The following is a 10,922-nucleotide window of genomic DNA, read 5'->3' on the forward strand; positions in this document are numbered from 1 at the left end:
TTTCTTGCTACAGACTATCACTTCTTCTCCCTCATTACAAATGTACTTCACCTTGCTTTTTATCTTATTTGTGTCTTGTCCTTTCTTTCCATCTCAGCTTCCCATTCTATACCATAAACATGGGTTAATTTGGACCAGATTTTGAACTTTTTTGATATCCTATGTTTTTTACCTACTCGGAGCAGTTAGGAAAATCCGAAATTTATACTTTAGTCGTATTAAGGTATAAATAAACCACTTTGTACAACTTTCTAATATTAATTATAATCAAATGGAATTCAAAAACTGGTGGAATTTCAGACTATCATTATCGAAGGGAATAACCCTTAAAAACAAATGAGAGAAAAATAAAAAGTTTGTGTTTGGAATTTTTTGAAAAATACTGCTAATTCTTTTTAAGAACTTAATATACATTTTCTCTTGTTATAAAAATAAAATGTGTTAAAACAGAAATTCTTATTTAATATGAATCTTGATCAAAATCATGAATGTGTATTTTTCAAATTGCTTTGAAATTACTGCTGTATTAAAGGAAGTTCAAATTTAAAAGCAGGTTTACTGTTGCAAAGTATCTCCAATTTCTGGTGCATCACAGTCAAAACCACAATTACATTTTTATAAATGTCCATTAAGAAAGAGATTTGCTTCTTAATATGATTTTATAGATAAATAGAATTTGATCAACTTTATTATTGTACTTACCTTTATACATCAAAAAGGAGCAATCAATATTCTTTAACAGACAATGAAGGGAGGAAAACAAAAATACTAGAAGACCTAGGATTATTTTTCAACTGCAGTTCTTACCTACGAATCAGAAGATATACTTCTCTTCTTTTTCTGTCAGCTCTTTGTGTCTTTCACTTCCATTAATGGACCATACACAGTTGCACAAAACTTTTAACTTCAGTGAAGCTATGTTATCTCTGGAGGATCACAGTAATCACCACTACATTAACTGCTTGTTAGAATTTCATTTGAATCAGCTATGAGGACAATATGGTTTTCAAAGACCTAAATTTAAACTATAATTGTTCTTATGTTCCACTTTCCAGCAACTCTCTATGTAATCTTCCATATCTTTAAAATTGTATTCATGAATAAGTTAACTAGTTAAGGAGAAGTTGGTTAGGAATGAGGTCAGTAGAGAGGAGAAAAATAATAAGTAAAACTTATTATTTACTGATTTATACTTTTCTTCACTGGCTGCTGTCTCAATCAACTTCTACTTATACTTAATCTACAGTCAACTATATCCTGACCATAATGATATAAAGGAGTAGGCTAAGGCTGTTACCTTGTTTAACTCCTATACTTGAATGTTTCAAATTGTGTTGTTTTTTTCTAAATATATCTATATGGTGATGGCTAGCAGATTTTAAGTGGCTAAAGATTTCCATATTTTCTTTCAAGGAACAGAGTTAAAGGGTATATTTATATCCAAAAATGTGAGGTAACTGCTGTTCTCTCTGTTTCACAATTAATTGTCTTCTCAATAATTGTCATGAGAGAGATGTGGTCTTATGTTGTTCAGTGGATTCTAAATGCAGGCTGGTTCTTTTTCTACAATTACCATGAATTTCCTTTCCAAAACACAGGATTATTGTTTGTAAACTTTGGGGCTATAGCTTCTACAGTCGTTTAAGTTCCTTTCTAGAGGATCGATATTTTGATATTGCAATCCCATTCCTTAGATATAACTAAGGATGGCAGAAAATAGATTTGAAAAAGACCTTCCATGGCTTTCTATCAATTGGAACCTCTAGACAAGTTTACCAGCATTACCATCTCTACTTGCTGCTTTTCCAACACTAATTTCATTAAATATTTTTGAGGTATAAATGCCATTAATGACACATTTTAAACAGAAAATTGAATTATTGTTTATTTTCATATTGTAAATATATTATAGATATTTGCTAGTTAAATCCAAATAGAACCCATGTTGATTACTTATTCTTCAGTTTTGTTCCTGTGATTAGATTTAATTATAAAAAATAATGTTAATAAAATAAAATAGTTTACATACCAATTTTAGTGGTTATTTTATTAAATAATACTAATAATAATACTTATGAATTTCTTTTATACAAATATGAACTGGTTATTACCTTTAGGTTACTAAGGGCAAGTATGCACAATATTTATGAAAACACTTTTATTTATACATATATAATTATTTACATAATTTATTTCTGGGTAACAGAAATTTAACATGATATTATTAAACATTTTGATTTTTAATGGTTTAACAAAAATCCATTCACTTTATTCAATAGTATAATTTAGTAGTAGCTTATTTGTTTTCATATTACTTTAAAAAAATTGAGATTTTGAATTTAACAAATTGTGAAGTTGTTTTTTCTAACCTACAAAATTTAAAATATATAATAGTGACATATTTTGCAATTATTGGTATATTACTATATGTATATTCAATCTTTAATTACAAAATGAACATGAAAAAATCATAAATGACATATTATCCCATTAATATAATGATATGTAATGCTGCTAAAAAAATATGCTCTCTTGTATTATTTTATTGCTTCAGAGACAAAATTAATTGGTATCATAAACTGTAAAATAACAATCTTAAATATAATGTTAGGAAGTTTTATTTTTATTTCTCTATTCTTTTATAACTTAGATAATCACAGTAATTTTATAATTATGATATAAGAACTGTGTAGTATACATTTTTCATTCAACTGTCTCTTATAAAAAATCTCCTGCAATTTGATATATAATCATGATATGGGATTTAGATGCACAAATATTTACAAAATTCATTTTAAAAAATAAACTACTGGTGGCAGTTATGTCAAGTAATTGTTGGTATTGGTTTTTTATATTATTTAAATTTGGAATCAATATTTGACAGCGTAAATACATTTAATGAATCTAAAAGTAAACTTTATGATTCCAATAAGGCAATGGATGACAAATGGCCTTTAAATTATATCTCATGTGTTAACTTTGTTGCTCCTTCAGTAGTAGGAGCTTATATGAGTGACTTAGAAGCGTCTCCCTCTTCCGCCAAAAGCTCGAGCGCGTGGAGCTGCCTGTTCATCAATTGGTTGTTCAGTAGTTGATGAATCTCTTTGCGAGCTACCTCTGGAAAATTTTCCTTTTGATTTACGACCTTGGCGAGTGGACTCGGTTGTAGTAGTAGTAGTGGAAGTACTGGATACTGAGTTATAGCTTGAACCTCCTCCTTGAGCTTGTGCTCTTCTTCTTTTAAGGGCTTCAATTAAATCTGCATTGCTTCTAAAGGGTCTAAGAACACCTCCTGAAAATTAATGAAACAATATGGTTAAGAAGATCAAAATAAAAATTGGAATAGACATAGAAATAGTATGATGTGATTTATATTATGCAGGTTTTGAACTATCAAGGTATGGAAAACTGTTTATGGTTGTATTAATATTAAAGCATAAAATTTGGCTTTTTAACAATTTATTTTTTATTTTTTCCAATAATTTAATTTATTTCTGATTTTAACGTATATATAATCTAAATAAAGTCCTATTATTCATTAACTAAAATGTAACAATTGCTTTTAAGACGAACCAGCATTTTATTTATTACTTACTTTGGTGTTACTATTAATATTCTGAATATTACCTCTCAATCCCATTTTCTTTGGTGCTTCAGTTGTTGTTGTAGTGGGTTCCTCTTCAATTAATTCGTCTTCATATTCTTCTTCTTCTGGTTCTAATGGAGGTGCCTCTGTTGTGCTAGTTTTTTGTATCTGAAAAGCAGTTAGTAGTTGTAAACAATGTTCTACTTGTGACAAAAGATCAAATTTAAATAAACTGACAGAATTAGTTTTTAATAAACCAAATTAGTATTATAACTATAAAAAGGGGTACAATGATAAATTATTAAGATTTTTGTGCCATTCTTAAAAAAGATATCTGTAAAATCTATTATATTCTCTACATTTTTTTTTTATTCTAATGAGTATTATTATTGAAAATTAAATAACTAAATAAGAAGTTTACAAATTTCTACATTTCAATGTAATAAATACTATTTACAAGTTCAAAATTTGGTTGTTAAATATTATAAATTTCATAATTCAAGACTGTATTCACTTACTTCATTTATTGTTGTGGACGGTTTTTTTTTTGTCTTTAAATGATTTAAATTTAGATTGTTTCACAATTGCATTACTATATTTGCAACTTTTGTTTAATTATAGTAATTGCAGCTTGAAAATGGATAGTTAAATAATTGAAATGTTGAAACAGAAAAATTTGTTTCTCTCTAAAATAGACTATGAATGAAACTCAAAATGGATTAAAAACTAAATAAAAATGTTATTCTTAAAATAATCATAATCCATATCTCTGGGTTCTATACTATAACAAAATTTTTGTAAAAGAAAAACTTCATTTTCATCATTGTTTTAGGAAATAAAAGTTTTTTATTACTATGTTTAAAAAAGAAATTATCTTGGTGACTAACAAAAATAATAACACCGAATTTGCAAAAAAACAACTTTATTAATTGTTTAAATTATGAAAAGATTTTATATTCTTTTATTTTAGTCTTATAATAGTATATAGTCATACTCACAGCCTGTGCTTTAACTGCTCTAGAAGGAACTATTGGTCCTCGAGGATTTCTGGATCTTATAGGTAGCCTATCTTCTTCATAATCTTGGCCACTGCAAAGCCCACTCAGAAGAAATACAGCCAACCTAAAATTTTATTCTTTGGTAAGTCTATCTTAATCGGTTACTAAATAAAAAATGTTTTGATAGGTTATATATCTATTAAATATCTTGTTTAACGTCTTTTTAATATAGGATGTATTAAAAAAAAAACAAGGGGACCATTTAATAATTATCATAATTAAAACTCATATCTTAATTACCATAATGAAATAGTATAAAAAATAGTATTATTGTAATTTTATAACAATTAAATAATAGTTGAAAAACATTGTACCCTACATTGTATAACCTTTCATCACAATAGAATATGGAAAATAGTGGAAACTTCTTGATAATTAATTTAATTTAATTTGAAATGATTACTATTTAAACATTCAGTAATTTTTTTTAATAATAAAAGGTGCAGATAGGGTTGACCCTTAGTCGATTGTTGTTGGGACTAGGCTCTTTTTTCTTTTTCGGTAATTTTCACTATATCAATTTTTTTATGAATTGAACCTTGAAAAGAAATGTTTTACATACAAAAAATTTATAAAACTGGGCTGTGACTACAGTAGAGCTAAATATTATAGAAGGGATTATTTTATTTTTTTAATACTTCCACTTTCCTTCCCTCCACACTAGATTGTTTCATAAATTAGCTGAGACAATAAAGGAAAAACAGGGGAAAATTTTATTGTTATATATTTTGGTTTACTGTTTTTTACTTAGCTGAACACAAATCTCATATTTGCTGTCAGATATTTGTTTTGCTGAGACCTTGATTTGTTTTGCCAAAAATCAAACAACCAATTTTTTAGATTTTTCTTCTATATATTGGAAAATTTTGATTTTCTGAGAAAACCATTGGATACAAAATAAAAGTTGATAAAACGTCATATCCCTAAAATGTTTCTATATGATAATTTATTTAGCCATTAGAACACTTTGAAAAGGAGCCAATTTATCAAAAAGTAGCAAAACTGTCATACATAGAATGTGATTTCCAGGGATATTACCCACGTTTGCTGCAGCCAATCAAACTTTATAAAATACACAGCCTACATGAAAAGAGAATTTTACTTTTTTACGTTGTGCTTATGGTATGTTTTGAAGCGTATCTAAAATCAAAGTGAGACATCTTTTTTAATGTTATGGGGAATCCTTTTCAATTTAATTAAAAATTTTTTACTATTAAATTTCCTTTGTGTATAAATTTTATAATTTATACTCACATATAAAAACCATTAATATTTAGAAGTATTAGTTTAATTTTTAAAAAATAGCTTTATCTAGTGATTAAAAACATTATAATTTGTTCCATAATAACACCCAGATATTAATATTTAGGTACATACAGTTATATATTTTCTATTTTTTATTACAGTTATTGTATTCTATCATACAAACCAATATGTGATTGCATTACCTACAACCTTCACATTTCCATAACTGGTTTGCTTAAGAGGAAACATTCATGAAACTTGGTTCTGCTCCATTTAAACTTGGCTTGAAGCATGATTTTGAAGGTTAAAGAAGGATTGTGCTCTCCATGTTGATTATTCAAAAAGTATATTCATCAAAAAACAAAACAGTCAAGTAAAATTGCAAGTTAACCTAGAAGTAATTGTAAACTAAGTTTTTTTCAATGAATTCTGCTGTAAAACTGCTTAAAAAAATGATAACAAGTATACCATTCACTTTGGCTGTATAGGACTAATAGGCATATTTTTCAATAAAGCCATAATTATTAAACTATTTTTACTCACCTATGGTATCTAGTCTCCCTGTTGTGGCATATTAGGCTTACTGACTTTTGGTGAATGGTACAAATTTTACTATCTGTGTTTCAATCATTTTTACATAGTTATCCATTAGGGGAAACTAATTTACTCTTGCATCTAGGTACACCTAAATTTTAAACAATTTCTGTTTGTTACAACGATACTAACAATAAACCCTAACATTCTCTCAGTTGATTATAATGTCCTCTTTCCTCACGGTTTATAGCAAATCCTCGTGGTCGTCTAATGCTTATGTCTTTGTGACTGCGAGATCATTGAACCATTGGAGGTGAAAGGCAATTCGTGCCAGTAAGAACCCCACGGCATCTTCTGAAATAGCTTTATGAATTTCTGACAACAAAATTTAGATAGTGTTAGGCAGAGACGTCGTTACGAGGAAAGAGCCTAGAAGGATAGAAGATGTGTCGTATCCCGTCAGTAATTAAAAAAAAACAAAAATTCGAGGTTTTAGAATCAACATCAAATTGCGAAAAGCATGGTAAAACATTACTCAAAAAGGCTGTTATACTCACAATTGGTCATAAACGTTATTTGAAGAGAGCATTTTATCAAGGGCTAATTTTAGGGAATACCTCCCTCTCCCCCGGAACCTTCAGGAAGTTGGGGAAAAGATGTCAACATTATTAGTAAATTAAATCCCTGGTGGAGGTTTGAAAAAAATAAATAAAATAAAAATTTGACCGAATATAAGAACACAAGTTCTGTTTCCAATTTTATGAATATGCGTAATTTAAATTCCTAATGGTTTGGATTAGTGGTTTCAATCCTTGTAGGGCAGATTCGAACATTGAAGCTTTTTTTGGGCACATACATTTGAGAAAAAAATTCGATTTTTAGAACACATTTTGTGACTAAACTACATAAATTAGTACGTGTATCTATATTCTTTAGGCATAATAACTTGGCTAATGAGAAGTCCAAGGATGTTTTTTCCATAATATATACAATCGATAGTTATTGTTTCTCACCAAGTTAGTAAAAAATAATCTATTTTCAAGTTTAGAATGTTTAAGCTTTTTTTTTCTACTGTCTCCGATAAGTAATATGGAGTATCGTTATCGACAACATATCAAATTAGTTTTTTTAAGAGAGTGCTTTTTTGAAGCACCATATGACATTTAGAGCTAATACTCGAGGTGAGAGATAACCTATCTCTCCAAGTACCACTTGGAAGCATGCAATGCCAGTACTGGGAAGTGGCCTGGATGGAGCTGGTCCCAGCAGGGAACCAAGGACTGGCCAACGTCCTTGTAGAAAGCTGGCTGTGACCGAGTGACCATTGTGTACCTGCCGGCAAGGACGGCCCCGCCCTCGTCAATGATCTTGTTAAGTGGGGGAGGGGGAGTAATACAATCTAGGCTCTTGCATATCGAAGGAGAATTGCTTACGATATTTCCCTTTCCAGTTGATGAAAGATTCTTATTCCTCAGGGATCCTTCCTAACTGAAATCTTAACTACCCCACACGTATTTTCTTACCCTCTAGTCATATCTCTCTCGCTGATGTTTTTCTGTCCGAAATGATACAGAAGTTACACCCATCAAACTTGTTTTAGAAGCTTCTCGATAACGTACGATTTTCGCACGACCATCTGATGGCAATATCCACTTATCTTAACATTTTGAGAACCTAGCGACGAAATAGCTATTGCTAGAGATACTTTTTAAGTTTCATAAACTTCACATTATCACCTTCAAACGTTACATTAATGGATTAAAAATAGAAAATAAAACTCAACTATGAAAAGTCAAAGTTAATCCTATTTTTTTTTTCTGGACGAAACGCCATACATTTTACTTTGAACGCGTATAAGAAGATAATAATATTCTTAGGACTAGGCTAAATATCTTCAATGCAAAGCTAAACTGACGTTTGGAAATTTCTCTATCATGGGTTTTGTTACATTTGACCTTTGATCCCTATGCGCTTCGTAACGTCAAACAACTCTAACTGAATTTGTGACTAAATAAAAAATACAAAATGATCAATTAAGTGATATCGAAATTAGAAATTAGCTGCCACCATAATTCTCTCAGGAGTGTTCTCATACACCACCTCGGTATATTATTCCTTTGGTAAAATGATGACACACAGCTCACATGTTAAAAAACGCCAAAGAATAATCCACAGACTCATCATCATATTCGATCCTCTTTGTACCAGTAATGCTGTGCGAGGACACCTGCAGAGGCTCCTCCACCTCAGTCGATATTCCGCTAGTTTCTTTTGTTTTATTGATGTCTTATATTCTGAATTTTTTCTTTATTTCATCTTCCTCTTTAGTTCAGGGTCGATTGTCCTTTTTCCTCCCTTCTTTTCTATTTTGTTCTGATAGGTCTCGCCAGCAATTCAGGATCCCATTCTTAAGAGTTGTCGGAATTACCCCAGTCGATTCTTCCCCATTACATTATTGGTTTGTTTAACTTTGAGGTTCGACTTGAAAGTTGTGTTACGGATTCAAACTCTCTTCTTGTTGGTCCACTCAGTATTTGTACCATCTAAAAACTGAACGGGTTAAACTTTTGTGTATAGCGTTATATTTCCTCTACCAAGTAGTTGACTTGGTTATACTAGTAACCTGTTGACATGGTTATACTAATCCTAGTTTCTTCTCTAATATTTTGCAACAAGCAACACCGCATCTGTTTCAAAATCTTTAAATAATGCCAAACAAATGAAACATTATTTGGATTAAATAGTGTAAGCGTAGTAATTATGAAGCATAATCTAGGAAAAAAACCCTAAAACATGTAACCAGCATAATCAGTGGCCGTTATAGCCGTGGGAGTTGCGGCATCACCTTAGCAACCTCGAAACAGCAGCTGCGGCGCCTTGATTCCGGCCTGGGGATTTTATTTTTATCTTGTGACGACCCCATAGAATAGTTTGGTTACCTAAAGGATGACCCCACCCTTTCCCACCAAAATTGTAAAATATGAATTGAATATTTGTACTTAGTTAAACATGAAAAGAAGGGGACCTGTTATTTATATGTCAAATATTGAGTTAATACTCAATGGGAGGGAGATAGCTCAGTGGTTAAGGCGCTATACTACTTAACTCCCGGGGCCAGGGTTTGAAACCAGCATAGATGAGTATCCTTAATTGTGGAAACATCTGGAGCCTATTTCATAGTAAAGTCCAAACTAATACTATTAATCTTGTAGTTTGTATGTGGTACAATTACGTTGACTTTTGTACACTAGATTGTGTAATATCACTAATAGTCCTCCCCATCATGGAACAAAATATTTTAGTGCTTGTACTAGTATAGTAGTAGTATAGTATAGTATAGTAGTTAGTACTTTATTTAGTGCTTGTACTTGTATTTATGGACTAATACTATTGGCTTTCATGATGTAACAGGTCTCTGCTGGTTGGGCGTGATCTTGAACTAATCACCACCTTGCAGAATTATTGAAAAACAGTACTTCCTTACGAAATACTCAACTACTTCATGAGTTATAGCTGTACGGATCTTAGATTTCTGACCATGGAGGTACCCAAAACTATTAAAACACATATATAATTGTCATGTAATTTTGGTTTCATTCGCATTTTCCGTGCTGAACTGTCACAACCTGATGGACTATGGCTTGCCGCCGCACCGCCCCTAGTTTTGAACCTGAGTACGCTCTTGTTTCTGATTGCAGTAATGGAATAAATAACCTTAATACTGCTAACTGATGTTCCATAGGTGTTATATGAAATTACTTTTTGTTGTCCGGGAGTAATCTGAATGGTTATACCTAACTATAGCAAAGCATACTCCATATACTTTTGCCCCGTTTAGCTTTCTATGTTATAAAATGTCCCTGCTTGTTCCCTTTTACGATTATTAAAATATCCTGGAGCTCATTTCCCTTTCTGAGCATACCGTTCTGCGTAATCATTTCCGTATTATCTTTCTTAATCCAAAGCACATAATTAATTCCTTCGCTGTGGTACCTGTTGTAACAACCTTACGATGATTATCAATCCAGAATTATAATGCAATACTAATTAACTTTGACCTAGACTTTCACTGTCTCTTCAAATTAATCCTTTTTTTTTTATCGTCTCCTTGAAACAATACATCTCGCCGTATAAGTTAGATCTGAATTATCCCAGGGAATGATTAAATGTACCAGTTTTTCCCTCTCACTTATGTATTTAAAAAGTAATTCAAATCGTTAATAAATTTTTTTTTTTAACTTCTCTCCATTTAGTTAAAATAAGAATATAAATATAAAATTTATGGACATTATGACATTACTTGTAAAACAAGTAAGATGTGCTGGCCTACTTTATTGGACTGCTAGCTACACACCATACTTATTCAAATCTAATTAGACAATTTTTTTTTTTTAATCTTACCACATAATGGCATAACAAGTAAACAATATATAATAATAGTATATGACTATTTTTTCCTTTCTTTTTTTGTATCATCGCTTCAGTTCTTTTATCTGTTT

General features: G+C 30.6%; 1 protein-coding gene across 1 annotated transcript in view; it reads right to left on the reverse strand.

The window, feature by feature from the left end:
* Positions 1 to 2,143: 2,143 nt before the first annotated feature.
* LOC106678665 (uncharacterized) overlaps positions 2,144 to 10,922 on the reverse strand; it is a 67,303-nt gene continuing 58,524 nt past the window's right edge. Inside the window, exons 4-6 of the mRNA XM_067047516.1 lie at positions 4,585 to 4,708; positions 3,628 to 3,754; positions 2,144 to 3,292 (exon numbers count right to left, since the gene is read on the reverse strand). Of these exons, the coding sequence (XP_066903617.1) occupies positions 3,018 to 3,292; positions 3,628 to 3,754; positions 4,585 to 4,708 (526 nt within the window). The 3' untranslated portion in view covers positions 2,144 to 3,017. The remainder of the gene's footprint in view (positions 3,293 to 3,627; positions 3,755 to 4,584; positions 4,709 to 10,922) is intronic.

The sequence above is a fragment of the Halyomorpha halys genome, unplaced genomic scaffold (genome assembly GCF_000696795.3).
Source record: "Halyomorpha halys isolate HHAL.00 unplaced genomic scaffold, Hhal_1.1 Scaffold152.1, whole genome shotgun sequence".
NCBI lineage: Eukaryota > Metazoa > Arthropoda > Insecta > Hemiptera > Pentatomidae > Halyomorpha > Halyomorpha halys.